At 35.8% G+C, this 21,296-nt stretch overlaps 1 protein-coding gene across 1 annotated transcript in view; it reads left to right on the top strand.

Moving 5' to 3' along the window:
- LOC143663415 (transmembrane protease serine 11F-like) overlaps positions 1-21,013 on the top strand; it is a 62,714-nt gene extending 41,701 nt beyond the window's left edge. Inside the window, exons 6-10 of the mRNA XM_077137093.1 lie at positions 446-484; positions 5,078-5,279; positions 7,593-7,852; positions 17,024-17,166; positions 20,852-21,013. Of these exons, the coding sequence (XP_076993208.1) occupies positions 446-484; positions 5,078-5,279; positions 7,593-7,852; positions 17,024-17,166; positions 20,852-21,013 (806 nt within the window). The remainder of the gene's footprint in view (positions 1-445; positions 485-5,077; positions 5,280-7,592; positions 7,853-17,023; positions 17,167-20,851) is intronic.
- The last annotated feature ends 283 nt before the right edge of the window (positions 21,014-21,296 follow it).

Raw genomic sequence — 21,296 nt, 5'->3', positions numbered from 1 at the left:
ACTGGGCTGTGACGGTCTGTGACACTATTAGCTTCCTGGAGTTGCCTCAAGCCTGCCTGCCTACCCCACCCACATAGGCAGGTATGCCTGGCAGAGTAAACACCAGCTGTGATAGATATGGAAGTTGCTTCTTTGAGTTACACTGGAGCTCGCAAAGAAAGCAATCAGGAACATTTATTCTTATTCATTCTTTCCTAATTTTCTGATATAGTTTCTGTTTCCTAAGCAAAAACCAGAAAATAAAAGTTTTTTTTAAATTCATATAGTGTGAACAAAAATATCAAATCAAGATAGCTATTTATATATTACTTTGTTATAAAAAATTTCATGCCCTGTTGAAATATTGACAATAAGCATGTCTAATAATGATCATTTGAACAAAATAATATGAAATATGGACATATTCTTCTGCCAAGTAATTCATGTTTTGTTTTGTTTGTTCCAGCTATCAACAGCAAAAAGATGAGGAATCTTCTCAATAGTCGTAAGTTTCAAAATACACAATTAATTGTTTATTTTATAACCAAAGGTAATATGTAAAACCACAGTAAAGTTAGATATAGAATTCGCCAAACCTTTTTTGCTCCTTTTATATTTTCATATGCAAAATGCTCAATCTTATTGTTTACAATTGTGAATATTTAAGACATATAAAGCAATGCCTTTATGACAAATAAAAAGTCAAATGTTATGACTCATAAAATGTGGTAAAATTACATTGTATTCTAAGTATTATAATAATAACTATATTATAACATTCAATTTATTGTTCTCTTTAAGTATTTCTTTTTTCATATTCTCTCCTAATTCGGGAGAGCACTTTAAAATAATTACTAGTTAGGTTTTCTACTGTTAAGAGTTTTCTAGTTTCCTAGCATTTTTGTCAAAATATCTGGCTTATATATTTTCTGTCCTCTCTTTTTGGTGCATATTGAGGTTTTTGGCATATTGAGAATTTCTTCATGAGCAGATATATGTCTGTTAAAAGTGTTGTGTAGGGACACTGAGAAACAATGAATATTATCTGTGTAACATGCAGAGTTTAGCATATTACCAAATACTGTCATTATTCATATGGTAAAAAGTTCTTCCTCCATCGTATTCTATCTTTTTCTATATATACCATTTGTTGTTATTTGTATCTTTTCCACTTGAAATGTAGACATTTTTATGAGTCTATCAGTGCTTACCTTTATGTTTGTAAAATAAATACCTAAGTCCTTATTTTACAATAATCGAAGTCGAGATTAAAGTAATAACTGCATAATAAGGAATTTAACATATTCTAAATGCCTCTTTTCAACCTCAACCAATTTACTGTTCTTTATTCAGTACTCATCTATGTTTGTTTATCATTTAATATTTACATACTCTATCAATATTCTTTTTAAGACTTTGTGTTCAGTTGTCTCCCCATAGTTAAAACTATGTGCCCTTAAATTTATAGGTCTAATAGCAGAACCATCAGAAAATTTCCTGAATACTCTATCTCCCATATTGATTTAGATTTACCTTTGTCTGCCAAACTGTAGCCTCAAGTCATTTTTAAATAAGAAAATTATACAAATGGTCTATTTCCTGAATAGTTATATATGTTAGAATGTTTTTCTGTTTACTTTATCTCAATTTTGTAGAGGATTCTTGGGTCCTAAACTACCGCCTCTAAATAATATGCACATTATTCTGTTATCTTCTGGTGTTTTAATTGTAGAGTCAGTCTGAGGCTGGTCTGATTTTTATTCTTACAATCTTTTTGTTTCTGGATGAATGTAGGAAATCTCTATCCTGTAGCTTTTTGCCAAAAGATCTAGATGTGGTAGTATTTTGCAATAAAGTTTTGACTAGAACGCTGAATTTTTTAATTTATACACTATTTTTTCTTGTTCTGCAAATATTTCTTCCACTGTAAATTTAATAACTGATACTGTTCCAATTGTTCTTTATTCATTTTCATGAACACAAATGATTCATTATTTGGATGTCCATTTTCTGCTCTCCATTTCAATCACTATTTCTAAATCCAATTCAGGTTACTCTCCTCTGCATTCCGGAAAATCTGATCAAATCTTTCCTGTAAACCATTTATCTCATTCTAAGTGTCACTTTTGCTTTTTACTGTTTCCATGTGTATTTTATATCTATTATGGCATTTCTGTGATTTCTTGCATTTGACTTAATAACAGTTATTTCATTATGTGTATCCTTATCATAGCACATTTTTTTATGGCTTACTGCTTTTGTTACATTGGGGCCATATTTTCTTATATATCTTTGCTGACACCAAGACCATGTTTTCTAAAACTTCCTGTTTTTTTGTAGAAAATAATTTTCAAAAATATGTCTCTCTTCTGTATTTATTTAGGATCATTCTCTTTTCTGTATATCACACATTACCTAAGCATTTTATTAAGATGTGGGGTTTTGGAATATTTGATTACTCATTTTTAAATTTGCAGACATGATTCCAGACTTGGCATTTCCCATCAGACAATATATGGAGTTCCTTGAACCTCACTCTCATTTAGGGGACTTGCCAGTCCTTCTCTTAAATCAAGATATGAAAGTGAGATTAGTTTCTTCAGTTCCTTTCCCATTTCCAAGTCTCAACATACACTTTTCATAAGCAGCTCTGTTCGTATAAAGTAGTACTTTATTCTTTAGTAGTTACACTCCTAGATTTAAAATGGCACAAATCCTGCTTGTCTCAGTTTCTGCTTCCTTTCTAGAGCTCACTGTGGTACCTGGAACTCAAAAGATGTTCAGTAAATACTTGTTGAATGGATGAATGAATGATTTTTCTGGGCGGCAGGTGGAGACTCTAACTGCATTATTCAATATTAGATGTAAGCCTAAATTGGTATCTTACAGGCATAATATATGAAAACTACATTAACTTCCCCCTTTGCACTGCCAAGCCCAGCATTCAATGATGCCACTGCTCTTCCTTTCTCTGTTTAAATTGCTTTCCATGAGGAAGCTACATTTTAAATAGCATTTCTCATAGTCCCTGTACCCAAGGTCAGGGTGAACTGTGACTCCTGGATAGATAGGTAAGTGACATAGTTGAAGAGTTATATGGGGTGGGTTGCAATGGGATCATTCAAAATATAGTTTCTCTTGGCAAGGGACTGGTGCAGTTAGCTTTGTTTCCTGGATTAGGGGAGTCACAACCCTCTTGATCTCTGCATACAGTTCTAATTCATAGATAGGGCTTGGATCGTCCAAGATGTTGCTTTTCAAACAGCCCATTGCATACTGCATTACTGAAAATGTTTACAGAGTTTGGAATTTTTTTCATTCCAAATTTTTATTTGGAATTATTCATTTCTTAATTTGGTGATTTTTCTACTTTTGCCTTTGTGAAACAGCATAGATTCAAGTTTTTCACCCCTAGCATTGGGATAATAAGACCTAATATGTACATGGTCTGGCTCATAACAAGTAGCTATTATTTATATTAGTTTAAATATACTAATCTACTTAGATATTATACACTACCATAGTAGTAGCTGAGAGAGGAGGTACTACCAGTATGGTTCCATGTTAACCTAGAAATCCAGTTTGTTCAATTGTATGGTACCCTTAATTGGAAACATCTCCATTAAAGCTCTTTAGCCCTGGGGAATAATGATGAATATGTAAATTTAATTTTCTGCAGTTATTTCTACCTATATTCTGAATCAAACTGTTTAAAAAAGGAAATAACTGAATTTTAATAAAATATAAATAAATAAAAGGTACATTCATAAGATATACTAATTTACTTTCTAGTCTTATTTTAAGGTTGGTTTGAAATCTAAATCCTTCAAATTTGAGAAGACCAAAAACATCATTTTATAAGAGTAAAAATGCAGGTCTTTGCAAAGACAGTATGTATAGATTCTCCTAACTCATGTCAAGGGCAAATCCTGTCTTATATTCAGTATTGAGTTCTCTCCCAGTAGTAAGAAAACACACTGGTGTCTGATTCTCCTACTTTTATATCTCACTCTGCCACTTCACTAGCTGCATAATCACCTGCAATTCATGTCCCCTCTTTAATACAGTTTTCTCATCCAAAAAGTATGTTCTTGTAAATGTATGTAAAATGCTTAGCAGAAGACCTATACATCTAGCCATCTAGCCATATATATGTTACAGAGTGAGACAGAAATAGTTCCTGAACTGGATGTCTTAAAATGCTATTAAATATTTGTTCTAAGCCTGAGTATTATTAGTGGGAGCCTAGAAAACAACCTCAGGGGTTGAATGCTAGGGATGGGGACAATGATCTGCCTAAGCAGCTTCACTAAAGACAACTCAGTGATACTGATCAAAGCAGTGAGTTTTCTGCCCTATGGGCTCAAATGACTAATTCCTAAAACACCAGGGTTTCAAAGAGTGAAAGGGTTCATTGCAACGCACAAAGCAGGAGATCAGATGGCCTTTCAGCCTAAAAATATGTCTCCCCAAACTGCAGGAACTCTGATAGCTTTATAGCACCCAAATATGGACAAGTTTTAGGAGCATGAGTACAATGGCTTGAGATGAAGAAATTAGAGATGACCTAATTATTAAGCATGGGCAGATTGATTACATGCTTAGTCACTAAATGTAAGTGGCAGTCTTAATATGATGATGGGCATGATTTTTAGTATTATAATGAGGTATAGGTGACTTGTAGGTTAAAATTTAAGCTACTGAGCATGTCAGGTGGGCTAATTTTGTTAGATCCAGTTCTGTCTAGCAAAATAGCTTCGGAATTAGGGTGGGTTAGTTATGGAATGCCTCATTAATAAACATTAGGGGCTGTCCTTAGTGATCATAAGATTCTAATGTCGGAAAACCAGATAAGGAGATATATGTGGAGGTCAGTCACAAGTTTCTTACAATCACAAGATAAAAGCTGTATAGTTAAACAATCACTCTCAAAGATTAAGACAGCTGGATTACAGTTCAGTAATTTCAGATATTTCCTTCTGGCTATTCTGATATTCCAGAAAGTAAAAATGATTCATTAATCATGATCACTTGTTAAATCCTGACTTCTCAGTTACATTCTCCTTTCATGAAAACAAGCTAACATGTTTCTTGACAGGTTGTGGGATAAGGATGACATCTTCATACATGCCATTACCAGCATCCTCCTCTACTGAAAGGATTGTCCAAGGAAGTGAAACAGCTATGGAAGGGGAGTGGCCATGGCAGGCCAGCCTCCAGCTCCTAGGGGTTGGTCATCAGTGCGGAGCCAGCCTCATCAGTAACACATGGCTGGTCACTGCAGCTCACTGCTTCCTCAGGTAAGTTCACCAGGGCTGTGGTGAGCCTTCTTTTCCCAGTAGTCAATTACCATTAATTTGTCAATTACCATTAATTTAGTACCTAGTCTCACTGGCTATCTTATTTGCTCCATTCAGAATGGACCTTGCTCTGTCCCCTAAATGTCTGCATGCATGCTCTAAGCCTCTGATCATGTTCTTCTCTCTCCCTTCTTTCAGTACTATGATGCTTGGTTTGCATTTCTCTTAAAGCTCTCCTTTCTCACTGCATTAACCAAGCACCCCTGTGGGCTTATACTATTCAGAGATGTGGGGGTGTGGGGAAGACAGGGTAATACTGGAGTCTGATCAGTTTACGACTGCTACTCCATCTCACTGCCTTCACAGTGTTGAAGATTTGTCATATACAACTCAACAGGAGCTCTCTGTTCAGTCTCAGCTGTATCACTTCACATACATGGACATACACTGGGATCATATTGATCCAGGAGACTACAGTCACACCGTATTTCCTCCATGATATTTTACCATCAAGGTACAGAACGTTTTTGCTTTTAAACACTCAAAAGACAAGAGCTCTGAATAAAGCCCTTTGCCTGCCTGACAAGTGGCATTACTTAACTACATCTAAAGGACCCTTTCCTTGGTGATTCTAGGAAAGCTCTTGAACCACCCAAATGGTTCCAAGATGACCACACCTTTCTTTATGAGATAGAAGGGTAATATAGACAATCTAATGAATTTAAAGTGATTGTTACTTCTCTCACTAGATGAAAGAAAAAGTACCCAACTTATATATATTCAAAGCCCTCAAATAAAAAACATCATGCTTTAGAGGTGAACTAGAGTCCCATTAATTTGTTAATGCTTCGATTTTTTTTTTTTTAACGTTCACTCAGTCCTCCACTCTTTACACTTTTGTTTTGGTGAGTGTATTATCCACTTTAGTTTCTAGTTGGTCTCTTTTTTATGAAATTAAAAATAATTGAAACCAGAATTCCAGTTATCAAAATATAATGAAAAATGTAACCTATAGAATTTTAAACACATATTTCAATAGTTTCAGTGCAATATCTCTGAGTACAGTTAGAGCTATGTGGGAAATGACCATTGAGTCAGGTACTGCCTGAGAAAGGACTCAGCCCATATTTATCAGCCTGTTTTAGGAGCCAGGCTAACAATCTAATCCCAAGCACAAAGTTTATTTGTGGGTTACAGGAAAAGTCTAGCAGGGTGAACTGCGGTTCTTCCCTCCCACTATATGATTCACCAATCCAGTAATTCTGCATAAGAGAGGAAATCCCCTTTTTGACTTCTCTGTGTGATTTCCTTCTACATAAATTTTCCTCCATAGAGGTAATTTTAAGTTTCTCTGTATTTCCCATCATTCCTATGGGGGTAATAAAAGAGAGATGAAATTGGGCTTTCGACAAATAGAAAAATGAAGAAATGGCGGGATTGGATGGAATTTGTTTGTGATGTAACCTTGTGAAAGAGAAAAGCATCTGAGTGAATGGACAGCTGGAAATCTGGTAAGAGGGACTGACCAGGTCAGACTGAAGGATAGTGGAAGCTCCAACAGCATGAAGTAGAGTTAGAGTTGTGTAGCCCTTGAATATTATGAGTGAGGAGAGTAGAACAGTGGAGGTAGGGGGCAAAAGGCAGAGAAACACCCCTGTGTGTACATGAGGGTTTTTGAAGCAGGTAAATTGAACTTTGATCATGGTGAGACCCAGTAAGCAAACACCAAAGAGTAAGTCATAAAATAATAATTCATGGAGAAACTGACAAAGAGGAAAATGGCTCTTATTATACATATTATTTAAAAAAATCAATTTCTATACTGTTGAAATTATAGAAGAAAGGGGCTTTCTAAAAAGTAAGAGATTAAATAATTGAAAATCAATTGTATAGTAGCCTTTATCATTAATCCAAATAAAACGCTGAAATTACTCTTAGTTAATGGGTTTTCTTTTCCATTTTAGAGGATGTAAAATTTTTAAAAGAGTTTTCCTTTGATCACTTGCATTATCATTTTTTAAAATTTTTTTATTGTGATGACAATATACAACATAACATTTCCAATTTTAACTACTTTCAAGTATTTAGTTCCATGCTACTGACAATGTTTTGTGCTAGCATCAGCACCATCCATTACCAAGATCACCAGTGTTTTAACCTCTTTATCCCAGAAGGTTATCAACAACAAATTCTCTCTAATACCATAGATCTTCTTCGGAAGCATAACTTCGTAAGTGATGGAGAAATAAAGCCTCAGTCATTGTTAAAGGATTCGTTTAAGCACCACAAATCTTACCCTTTATGTTTTTACAGAAATAAAGACCCCAATCAATGGATTGTTACTTTTGGTGCAACTATAAAACCGCCTGCCATGAAACGAAGTGTATGTAAAATTATCATTCATGAAAATTACGATAGACAAATTAATGAAAATGACATTGCTTTGGTTCAGCTCACTATACAAGTTGAGTTTTCAAATACAGTCCAGAGAGTTTGCCTTCCAGATTCATCTATAAAGTTGCCACCTAAAACAAGTGTATTTGTCACAGGATTTGGATCCATTGTAGATGATGGTAAGTAGCTAAACCCTAATATATTTAGCACACATTTGTCTTGGGATCTAACAAACTGTCTTTAGGAATACTTGTTTAGGTTTCGTATAAAAATTGTGTTGTTGCTTCCAAAGTGTATGGCCTTGAGAAGAACAGGAACTGTGGATCAAAAAGTAAAAGGAGGGAAGAAACGAGGATGGCAGAATAGGGAACTTTACAATTCAGTTCAGCCTCCAGGGCAGGTATAAAAAGTCAGGAAATATCTGAAACAAAAATATAGGGACTGGAGCAGAAGAAAGAGACTGGTAAACCGCAAGGAAGAACTGTGAGTAGATCTCTCCATGTTGCTAAGGCTGGTGCCTGTCTCCCCCTAGCATGGCCAGCTGCCTCAGAAGCCACTCCTTGGCTGGACATAGAGGAGTCGTCTTTCCTAAGAATGGGAGCAGGGTAGAGGGGGAAGGAAGGCACAGCTAGATACTGATTGCAGCTTTTGATTAACAATTTCAGATTGTTGGGTTCTAGCTCTGAGAACAGCTACACTGTCCCACAGCTAAACTAAGAACAGTTAGAAACACAATATTCTCACAGCAGTAAGGAACAGTTTGCTGAAGGGCAGCTCTTCCCTAAGTAAATGAGGGAGGTGGGGTGGATAAGGCTGGACACTGGTTACAGCTTTTGATTAGCAAGTTTAGAGTGCTGGATTCCACTGCTGAGGACAGCTACAGTTTCAACCAACCCCAAACAGAAAGCGGTGGGATGTGCAGCCTCTGTTTCAACCCCACCCAAAGAAGGGCAGAAGTGCGGCTGATTGAGACACAGTGCTGTCTTGGAGTTGTGGAGAACAGTTTGTGGCAGGGAAGCTCTTCTACAAGAAAAAAGCAGCAGATATAGTCAGGTAAAAAATAAACTTTTTCATTAACAAATTGGTATTACTGAGTTCCAGACTGAGGACAGCTACAATTTCAACCTGCATAGGAGAGAAAGCCTCCAGCAGTCTCTGTTTCAACTCTACCCTTGGGAGGGAAGGAAGTGGGGCAGAACTAGAGACACAAGGCCTTCTCAGCATGGTGGGAAATAGTTTGCCCAAGGGAAGCTCTTCCAAAGAAAAGGGGAAGGAGATAAGGCCCAATACTATTGGGCTTTTATTTAGTGAATTCAGATCGTAGGGTTTGGAATCTCAGCAACAGCTTCAATCAGCCCTGGCCAAAAGTAACTTGCAGACTATGTCTCAACCACACCCCCAGCAGGGGCAGAATCCACTGAGAATTAAAGGACCAGTACCACCTTCCAACTGCAAGGAATAGTTGACTGAAGAGTGCTGGACAGGCTAGGAAAGCACAGGTTTGGGGAACTATCAAAGAGAAGATTGACATCCATCCAGGTCTCTAGGGAACCAATGGAACCAATCTATACTCTATTCATGGGACACTGGGCCTGGTTTGATTGGGAAAAACTGACTTGGAAAAGTCCTCTCCAGGGGTTCCTCCTCCCAGAATTAGCCATTCAGGTAAAAGCAGCTGCAGATGATAAATATAGTGTTAAAAATATACAGAGGCAAATGAAAAACAAACAGAATAGATAAATATTCCCAGAGGAGGAACAGAGGAAAGGAAACTTTCTCTCGAGGGTGAAAAAATTGTGCAAATAATGCACTCTCAAAAATTATAAGATATATCCAGCACAAGAAACAGATGAAAAAGAGTGGAAAGTATCTGATCAGTTAAATACAAGGTATTTTAAAGTATAGAATAGAGTGAACCAAGAGTGAAAGAAGAATATTAGCACAAAGACAATCAATCAGAAAACCCTAGGCAAGAGAGAAGAAACTGATCTACAGAGTAAGCACATCAAGAAAATCAGAGGTTCTATACATGAGCAAAATAATCACAAGCCAAACAAAGAAACAGAAAGATGTGGCCCAGCCACAGAAATGAATTAAAACTTCAGATGAGACACAGGATTTGAAGCAATTAATCAATGATGTTTAAACAAGCCTAAATTAATTCAAGCAGAAAAGAAGGCATTGGGTGAGCATAAATAAGAACTAGAAAGCATGCAAAAAATAACAGAGCTTATGGAAATGAAAGACACAATAGAGGAGATTAAGAATACACTGGAGGCAAAAAGCATATTTGAACAGGCAGGAAAAGGGTTCAGCAAACTAGAGGATAGGATATCCATAATCTTACAGACAAAAGAATACATACAGAAAATAATAGAAAAAGATTGAGCAGGATTTCAGGAATTAAATGAAGATTAAACACACAAATAAACATGCCGTAGGTGTCCCAGATGGAAAATAGAAGGGAAAGAAGGCAGGAAGAATATGGCTGAAATTTTCCCAACTTTTTTGAGGTGTAAATATATATATCCAAGAAGCACACGTACTTCAAACAGAATAAATCCTAGTAAACCTACTCTAAGGTGCATACTAATCAAAATGTAAAATGTAAATACAAGAGAGAAAATTCTGAAAGCAGCAAGACAAAAGTGATTCATCACATAAAAGAGATATACAATAAGACTAAGGGCCAATATCTCATCAGAAACCATGGAGTGGACCTGTCTCCAGGATAGACCACATGTTGGGTTACAAAAACAAGTCTCAATAAATTTAAAATAACTGAAATTATACAAAACATCCTCTCTGATTAAGCTGGAACTCAGTAAAAGATAGACAACTGAAAAATTCAGAAATATATGAGGTTAACCAACATACATACAATCAGTAAGTCAAATAAGAAATTGCAAGAGAATTAATATTTGAAGATGAATGAAAATGAGAACACAACATATCAAAGCTTATGAGATAACACAAAATCAGTGCTGAGACAGAAATGTATAGCCCTAAAAAATTTATAGTAAAAAGATTAGAAAGAACTAAAATGGAAGCCTAACTACTACACATTTCAAAGATGTAGAAAAAAAATAGCATACTATCCACAAAGCAAGGAGAAAGAAATAAAGAACAAAGATTAGAGCAGAAATAAATGAAGTTGAGAATTAAAAAAAAAACAAACAAAGAAACCAAAAAACAGTAGAGATGTTCTAGTTTGCTAGCTGTCAGAATGCAATATACCAGAAATGGAATGGCTTTTAAAAACGGGAATTTAATAAGTTGCTAGTTTACAGTTCTTAGGCCAAGAAATGTCCCAATTAAAACAAGTATATATAAATGTCCAATTTAAGGCATTCAGGGAAAGATACCTTGTTTCTTTCAGCATTTTTCTCTCAACCGGGAAGGCACATGGTGAACATAGCGACAGTCTGCTGGCTTTCTCTCCTGGCTTCCTGCTTCATGAAGCTCTCCAGGGGGTGTTTCTCTTCTTCAGCTCCAAAGGTCGCTGGCTGGTGGACTCTATGCTTTTTGTGGTTACATCATTCTGAAGCTTTCTCCAAAATGCATCCTCTTTTAAAGGATTCCAGTGAACCAATCGAGACCCATCTGGAATAGGGGGAGACATGTTACACTTAACCAAGTTTAATACTCACACTTGATTGAGTCATATCTCCATGGAGATAATCTAATTAAAGTTTCCAAAATACAGTACTAATAGGGATTTGAAAAATGGCTGCCATTACAAAATTGAATTTTCTAGGTTTCAAACCAGCACAAGAGAGAATTGACAAAATCAAAATCTGGTTAACTGAGAAGATAAATAGAATTGGCAAACCTTAGCTAGACTGACAAAGAAAAAAGGAAAGAAGATGAAAAATGAAAATAAATGAAATCAGAAATGAGAGAGGGACCATTACTGCTGACACCACAGATATAAATAATGATCATAAGAGAATTCTATGAACAACTGTATGCCAATAAGCTAGACAACTTAGATAAAAGGACAATGTCCTAACAACATACACTGACTCTAGAAGAAATGAAAGACCCCAACAAACCAATCACAAGTAAAGAGATTGAAACAGTCATCAAAAATCTGCCCAACTCTAGACTTTGGGACCATGGTCTCAAGTACCCAAGCATGGGATGTGACTGAAGATAGTAATGGCAATTTCTCCAGTTTCACAATACCACAAGCAGAGCTTTGGTGGGACTGTGGAAAGGGCATCCTCCAACCGGTTTTACCCAAGAACTGGAAAGGGATCTGTGCACTGGTCCAATTGGCCATCCCATTCACTCTGGCATTTGAAAAGGAGGAGGATCAAGTTGATCTAATGTGAAAACTTAAAAAGTTCAAAAAGAAGGTGGGGGAATTCATAAGGACATTAAGTTTAGCTTTCACAGAAGATGGCACAGGGAAGGGCTTCAGATTAGCTCAAACCAGTTTTATAGGCAGGGAAGGAGAGCACTTCTGACATAAGCCTAGATCTGGCACCAAACAGATAGAAACAAATCTAAGTAATGGCCAAGGTCATTGAAATATAAAGCATAATCAAAAGCAGAAACTTTCTGCCAGAAATTTGAATGAGTTAGACTATCTGGATAGACTGTGACCTCCCGAGTATCTAATCAGCAGAAAAACGGGAGGATCTGAGAGCTAGGCACAAGTATAACGGTTTTGGCATTCTATTGTCTGGCACACCAACCACCATTTTGTGTTTGGCTAGGCACCATTCATGCAAGATTGTGAATAAATTCTTTTCTTTTCCAAAAAAAGAAAAATCAGCCCAAAAAGAAATCCCAGGACCAAATGATTTCACAGGTAAACTCTATCAATCATTCTGAGAATGATTAATTATTAATCATTAATATTAATTATTAATACCAGTCTTTCTCAAACTCTTCCAAAAAATTCAAAAGAAGGAAGCTCTACCTAATGCATTCTATGAAGCCAGATAAAGTTAGTACAAAAAAGAAAATTCCAGAAAAATTTCTCTAATGAATATAGATGCAAAAATCCTTAACAAAATATTTTCAAATTGAATCCAACAGTGCATTTTTTAATACTTTTGTATTAAGAACCATGATCAACTCAGTTGTTGTTTTTTTGGTTTTTTTGTGTGTGTGTGCTGCATAGTGGGGGGTCACTTTTCATTCATTTTCCATGTGAATATCTCATTATTGCAGCACCATTTGTTGAATTTTTGTTAGTTTGTTGGTTTGTTTGGGGGGAAGTGCACGGACCTGGAATCCAACTGGAGTCTCCTGCATGGCAGGCGAGAATTCTACCACTGAACTACCCTTGCATCCCCTGATCGACTGAGTTTTATCCCAGGTAAGCAAGGGTGTTTCAATGCAAAAAAATCAATTAATACCCCACATTAACAAATCAGAGATGAAAAACTACTCGATCATCTCAATTGATGGAGAAAAGGCATTTGACAAAATGCAGCATCCCTTCTCGATCAAAACCAAGATAGGAATATCATGTTCCTCAACACGATAAAGGGCACATATGAAAACCCACAGCTAACAATTTACTCAATGGAGTTAAGACTAAAAGCTTTCCTTCGAAAATCTGGAACAAGACAATGATGCCCATTGTCACCACTGTGATTTAACCTTGTGCTGGAAGTTCTAGCTAGAGTAATTAGACAGAAAAAGAAATAAAATACATCCAAATCAGAAAGGAAGAAGTACAATTTTCACTCTTTGTAGATGATATGATCTTATATAGAGAAAGTTAAAAAACAATCAGCAACAAAGCTACTGGGGCTAATATATGAATTCAGCAAAATGACAGGTTAGAAGATTAATACAGAAAAATCAACAGTTTCTATACATTAGTAATGAGCAATATGAGGAGGTAATCAAGAAAGAAATTCTATTTACAATAGCAACTAAAATAATATAATATCTAGGAATAAATTTGAACAAGAATGTAAAAGACCTGTATACAGAAAACTACAAAACATTGCTCAAAGAAATCAAAGAAGACCTAAATAAATGGAAGGACATTCCATGTACATGGATTGGAAGAGTAAATATCATTAAGATACTAATACACAAATTGATGTACAGATTCAACATAATTCCAATAAAAATTCCAAGAGCCTACTCTGCAGAAATTGAAAAGCCAGTCATCAAATTTATTTAGAAGACTAAACGGTACAAAGAGACAAGAACATCTTGAAAGAAAAGAGCAAAGTTGGAGGATTCACACTTCCTGAATTTAAAGCATATTACAAAGCTACAGTGGTCAAAATAGCACAGTCTGGCATAGGATAGATATAGTGACCAATAGAATCAAATTGAGAGTTCAGAAATTGACCCTTACACCTATGGTCAGTTTATATTTGATAAGGCTGACAAATCCACTCAACTGGAAACAGATTGTCTCTTCAACAAATGGTGCTGCAAGAGCTGGATATTACTACCCAAAAGAATGAAAGAAGACCCTCTCTATTAACTTACACAAAAATTAACTCAAAATCAAAGACCTAAATATAAGAACCAGGACCATAAAATTCCTAAAAGAAAATGTAGGGAAGCATCAGGTGGTGGTTTCCTAGACCTGATACCCAAAGCACAAGCAATGAAAGAAAAAATAAATTAATGAAAAAATGGCTATTCAATGGGAGAAAATATTTGGAAATCACATATCCAACAAGGATTCCTTATCCAGAATATATAAAGAAATCTTATATTCAAAAATAAAAAGAAAACCCAATTTAAAAATGGGCAAAAGACTTGAGTAGATACATTTCTATTGAGAAATAAAAATGGCTAAAAAGCACATGAAAAGATGCTCAATATCACTAGCTATAGGGAAATGAAAATCAAAATCACCATTAGATATCATTTCACACCTACTAGAATTGACATTATTTTTTTTAATGAAAACTACAAGGGTTGGAGTGGATGTGGGGAATAGGAACACTTAGTCACTGCTGGTGGTAATATAGAATGATGTAGCACTGTGGAAGAAAGTTTAACAGTTTCTGAGGAAACTGAGTATAGAATTGTCATATTGCTACTAGGTATATACACAGAAGAACTGAAAATAGGGATAGAAACAGATATTTATACACTAATGTACACAATGTTATTATTCACAAGTTTGAAATGATGGAAACAACCCGAGCATCCATCAACTGATGAATGGATGAACAAACTGTGGTATACATGTACAATGGTATATTATTCAACCGTAAGAAGGAATGAACTCCTTATGCATGTGACAACATGGGATGAACATTGAGTATTATGTCAAGTGAAATAAGCCAAATAAAAAGATGAAATATTGCATAGTCTCACTAATATGAACTAACTATAATGAGCAAACTCATGGAGTTAAAATCTAGAGTATAGGTTTCTAGGAGATAGAATGAGGGTAGAGATTGAGGAGTTGATGATTAATTTGTGCAGCATTTTTAATAAAGTTGGTTGTAAGTATTTTGAAATAGAGGTGATGGTAGCACCTTGTTGTGACTGTAATTTAACAGCACTGAATTATGCATGTTATTGTGGTTGAGAGGGGAAGTTTAGGGTTGTGTATGTCCCACAAGGAATGCTAGAGGATAATACATGGGACTGTATAAACACAGTGAGTCTTGTTGTGCATGATGACTGTCCTTCCATGAACTAAAACAAATATATATAACTATTACAAGGTGTGTAATAATAGGGTGGTATATGGGAAAAATACAGCTAATGCAAACTATCGACTATAGTTAACAGTAATATTTTAATATTCTTTCATCAGTTGTAACAAAAGTACCACACCGTGTTAAGTGTCAGTGGTAGGGGGGTACAATGGGTATTGGATTGTTCTTTTCAGAGCAATGAAAATATTCTAAAATTGATTGGGTTATGAACGTACAACTTCATGATTAGACTGACAGCCATCATTGTATACTTTGAATGGATTTTATGGTGTGTGAATAAACTGGTTTTTTTGTTTTAAATGAAGCAGAAAGAAACATATCCTTATTCTTGAATTAATTAATTAGAGCAATGGTGAGAAAGAGAAGCGACTAATCTAGAAGAACAGAATGGACTATGTGAGGTGCTAGAAGGGACAATAAGCTACGGGGCTTAAAAGGAGAAAATATTTATAGATTATTTCTATACTTCCTAGATCTGCATTCTACTGATTTAACATATACTTTACACCACAATTTTACTGATACTTTTTCATTTGTTTGAATCCTTTCTAGTTTTAATGAGGATTTATAATATTTGAAAATGCCTTGTGAATATTTTGAAAATTTTCATTTTGGTTAGTCATTATAATCTGTTTTCTTCTTTTGCACTTACTTCTAGGATTGTTAAAAGACATCAGTTAAAATAATTTTATATGACATTGTGAGCCATTGATTGTACACCATGTAAGGAATGTTTATATGTTAAGAATGCTCATGTTTATATGTTGTTTGGGTTTGTCAATTAAAAAAATAAAAAAAAAGAAAAATTCTATAAATTTTTCTTAAGATTTCTAAGTTCACTCAACGCTAGACAGATTATGATTGGATGTTTCAAAGTGAGAAATGAAGACATGTTTAAGGTTCTATCAAGGCTTTTCTGAAGAACAGGAAACCATATAACCATTTTTTATATGGTTATATCTTAACCATATGAGAAATGTAGCATTTTTTCACTTGTCAGAATTATGTTATATAGAACTCCATATGCATTTTGAAATGTTTCTTGCATCTCTAACCTGACTTTTGTCTTCTCCTCCTTTACTCCATGTCAGGGTTGCTTATTGACAGCTTCAATCTGGAGCCCTCAGTACCTCGCAACTAATTCTCACCAGTGCTCTATCCTGTCCCTCTGCCCCTGCCCTGCTCAGAGATCTGTCTTCAAATCTCTGCATGTATCGGGCAACTACTCTGTTTCCCATGCTGTGAGACACCCCTAACTAACAGTCTACCAAAAGTAAGGCAAATGTTGATTTGCTTTTGTTCTAGTTCCTATTTGAAAAGCTTTTGTAAAATTGATGAGCTTTCCTAGGTCTCAGTTTTCTCGTATGGAAAATGCCGATTGGACAAGATGAAAGTAGTAAACATTCTTGGGTATCACATGAATAAATGCATAAAGGTGCACACAGTGTAAGGGGCCCAAAAGCCTTGAAGATTTACAAATACAATAATTGGACATGTATGTTTATGGTCCCTTGCATGTAGACAATATGACATGGCAAATAAAATTAGGTGATAATTCAATTAATGTTAGTAAAATAACCTTAGGCTTTTGCTCCTAGGAAATAGCCCATCTATGTGTCTCCCTTGTCTTAGCTGAACTTGTATGAAGAAAACAGATTTTTTGTTGTTTTGTTTGTTGTTTAACAGGACCCACGCAAAATAAACTTCGGCAAGCCAGGGTGGAAACAATAAGCAATGATGTGTGTAACAGAAAGGATGTGTATGATGGCATGATAACTCCAGGAATGTTATGTGCAGGATTCATGGAAGGAAAAATAGATGCTTGTAAGGTAAATCTAAAATTTTGCCAGGGAAATTTTATGTCAGTTCTCATTAGCTGTCTCTAAATTTTACATATACTTCATTTGAGAGAGAATAGTGATGTCTACTTCCCAAAGGGCTAAGTTTCTTTAATAATCATAACATAAAAATGATTTTATTGAGTATTTGCTGTGTATCAAGTCAAGTGCTAATCACTTTTTTTTGGAGGTGGGGGTGTATGGTCCGGGAATCAAATCCGGTCTCCCACATGGAAAGCAAGCATTCTACCACTGAACCACCTGTGCACCCAGCTAATCACACTTTTAATACATTATCTTATTTAATATAATGAAATAGAAGCAGAAGTATCATTATTCTTATATTACAAATTAGGAAATTAAGGCCTGTTGCTTTCCATTGCTGGTTGCACACAATTACTCTTATGCTCTATTTTCTTTGGTTTTTAGACAAAACAATAAACAAAGGATACAAAGTCCCCTTCTTTGAAGCCTATGCCATTCAATTTCATTATTATCTCTCATGCATGCTGTTTTTGTCCCCCTGCCTCCTAGCTATTCCTTTCATCTCCTTCAGCCTTTAATGACTTGTCACTTGGAGTAGATTCCCTCTGCTTTCTAAGCTCTGCAATATTAACATAGGTGAGCCATTTAAATGCTGGATTCCTAGTTTTGACACCTCCTCCTCTCTGGCGATCTTCACTACTTCCTTCAACCACCTAGTCCCAGGCCACACAATGGGTCTTGTCACCAAAACTGCTCTATCTCCAAAAACACAAATTCCCAACAATCTCCCTCTCTGACTGCTATCCCTAAGGTACTCCTGCTTCCCTGGCCACACTCTCTATGTTACATCCCAAACTACTCCCCACAACACACACAACCTACACATATGTTCCTTGTACCCCTTCTCATCTATGTTTATCTCCTTAGAGCTTATCAACATCCAATACACATTAAATTTTATCTCATTTATTATGTCTCCCCCTCTAAACTAAAAACGTAAGCTCTATGAAGGCAAGGGAGTTTTTGTTCTACTTTATTTACTGTTGTATTCCAAACACTTAAAACAGTATCTGTACAAATGTTTGTTAATTGAATAAATACAATAGAACCTTTCCTCAACTTCAGAGACAACTGATTTGTCTACTCTCTCACAATATCATAACCCTTTTCTTTTTTCTACCTTCCACTTATCTAACTTAAATTTCATCTTTTCCTTCTTCTTTTTTTTTTTTTACATGGGCAGGCACCGGGAATCGAACCCAGGTCCTCTGGCTTAGCAGGCGAGCATTCTTACCTGCTGAGCCACTGTGGCCCACCCTCTAACTTAAATTTCATGGTCTATCACTATTTAAACTCTTTTGCTAATACCCCAAGCTCACTTACTGCTGTCTTTCCAACTCTCTAAAGGTAATTCCTCCTACTTGCAATGACCCCCATTCTCTTTGGCCTTTTTTTGGGAAGTTTACACTTGCAGTAATTTGTTCTCTTTTTATGATGTACATTTCTCTTGGAGATCCTCCCCTATTTAAATCTGACAACTTAGAAAAAATAAAAACACAAATTTTCTTCACAATGCCTCCAACTACTATACTACCTTTTCCCTTTACCATCGAATATTTGGAAAAAAAATTCAATATGCTTTCTCCCCTATTGCTCCAGCAAAGTGGCTCTTCTTAAAGTGTCCACTGACCCAACAATGAGGTTCACGTTTTAAAATCTAATAAATATTTTTCAGTCCTCTCCTTTTTTGACCTCTTAACAGCACTTAATAATGCTTACCACTTTGTCTTGCAACACTATCTTTCCTTGCCTTATAAAGATTTTCATCTTGTACCTTTGTCTATATACTTTTTGTCTCTTTAAATTGCCCCAGCAATTAAATGTTAATTTATCCTAGGCCTGTTCCTCTTTTTACCTTATTTCTTCTTTCTAGGGGATCTAATTTCCCTTGACAGCTTCAATAACCACCTATGCGCAGATAAGTCACAAATCTCACCCTCTACCTCTCTCCTGAGCTCTGGACTCATATATACAATTCCTCTTTGACAATTCCACTTAGATATTTCAAAGCATCTCAAGTTTGATATGCTGCACATCATGCTCTTAACCCCTTCTGAATTCAATCTGATCCTCTTCCTATGTTTTGTATTTCTGTGAATGGAATCCCTTTTTATTCTGTTAAACAAACCAAGAGACTAGAAGCCATTCTAACTTTCTACCCCTCCCCATATCCAACTGATTACCTAAATCCATGGGTTTTACTTTCTAAATCCCTCTCCATTACAGTTCGTGTACTCTCTCTCTTTGTGTCTCTTTCTCTTTCTGTCTTCCCCTTTCTCTGCCCCTCCCCCCACCTCTCTTGAACACTGCATTAGCCATCTAGCTAGTTTCTACTTTTTCTCATATTCACTTTTAGGCTCCTTTAGTGCATCAGTCAAACAAAAGAAAAATTATTTCTAACATGCTAACGTGATCATGACAAATTCCCTCTTAAAACGTGTCATGGTTTATCTTTGGGCTTTTTAAGATACAGCAACAAAACTTCTAAATAAAACCAACAGGCCTTCACACATATTAGTCTCTCCCCGCCTCTACAGCTTCACCATATACCACCTTGTTATCTTCTCTCAAGTACTCCTTTTCTTCAAGCCCTTACACATTCTAGGTTCCTTCCTGGCACAGAGTTTTTACACCTTCCCACAAGGCATTTCATTTATATCATTTTCTTAGTTAACTCTTCTTTCTTTAGATATCAGCTCAGTGACACTTCATTGGGGGGGAAACTTTCCTGACCTCCCTGGCCAAATTGCCCTATGATATATTTTAATAGTATATATCACAGCTGTAATTTTACACTTATTTGTGGACTTATTTAATATTGATTCTTTTACTTTGAACTACAAGTTCTATCAACATAAGAACACTTGACCTTTGGTCATCTTGTATCTATAACGTCCATCAAAATGTCTGGTACACATAGTGGGACACAATATGTGGTTGGAATAAGAATGAATAAGTGAGTATAAAAAGAAGCATAGAGAAATTAAGTATCTTGCCTAAGGTACACAGCCAGTGATTATTTGTACTGGGACTAAAGCTCAGGTAGTTTAACTACAAAGACCATACTCTTAACTTCTACATGTATGTCTGTTTACTTACTTAATCTTCTTTTTCCCCAAAATAGACTTAAGAAGACAAATATAAAATTCAGCAAGAAAATATCAATTAGGAGTATGTGAGTAAGGGAAAAGGAGACCAAGAGCAGATCCATAAAGATATAGCCAAGCTAATATTAGTGTTCAAAAGAGATCATTATACTTTCCCATCCATACCCATAAGTGCTAATCTCAAATGTAACATGATATGTAATTTACATATATTAAATATATAGTTACTAAACCATGCATAAAGTATCTATAGAGCTAAAAAATAAATCCAAGGTTGCTAAGCCAAAAATAATGTAACTATTCCACATAAATGAATGCTACTCTTTCTAAAAAACACTTTAGAGTTTAACACAAAATTTTAACTCAGTTGAAGGAAACATTATATAAAACATTTCTAGCCTCCTTCATATTCTATGTACCAATTTCTTTTTTAACCCCCTATGGAAAAGAGATGATTACAATGATCTTCCTACTGAATTAAATCAGAGTTGACGATTTCCAATATGCATTTGCTATTTCTCCAGGGAGACTCTGGTGGACCTTTGGTTTATCCTGATAAGCGTGACATCTGGTACCTAGTCGGTATAGTGAGTTGGGGACAGTCATGTGGTCTCCCCAAAAAACCTGGAGTCTACACCAGAGTGACTCGGTATCGAGAGTGGATTGCCTCGAAGACTGGTGTGTAATGTGAATTGTCCCTGAATTTTATCCATGACACATGGAAATGAAACTCCTGCATGCTCAGGTGGTTTAGGGATCAGTGCCTTTGAGGGATGTCAAGAAACACTTCAGATTCAGACCAATCTAATTTCATGAAGTGGTCTTTGTGTATACACGACTCAGTTCTCCCTCTAATATGAAAGAAGACAAATAAAATAACAACACTAACTCCTCATTCACAAGGAAAATTGTTTCTGATGCTTCCTGAAAAAAATGGTTTCCCACAGTAAAGAATGAGGAACATCATTT

This window comes from Tamandua tetradactyla, chromosome 19 (genome assembly GCF_023851605.1).
Source record: "Tamandua tetradactyla isolate mTamTet1 chromosome 19, mTamTet1.pri, whole genome shotgun sequence".
Lineage (NCBI taxonomy): Eukaryota > Metazoa > Chordata > Mammalia > Pilosa > Myrmecophagidae > Tamandua > Tamandua tetradactyla.
This window is presented reverse-complemented; position numbering and strand designations above follow the sequence as displayed.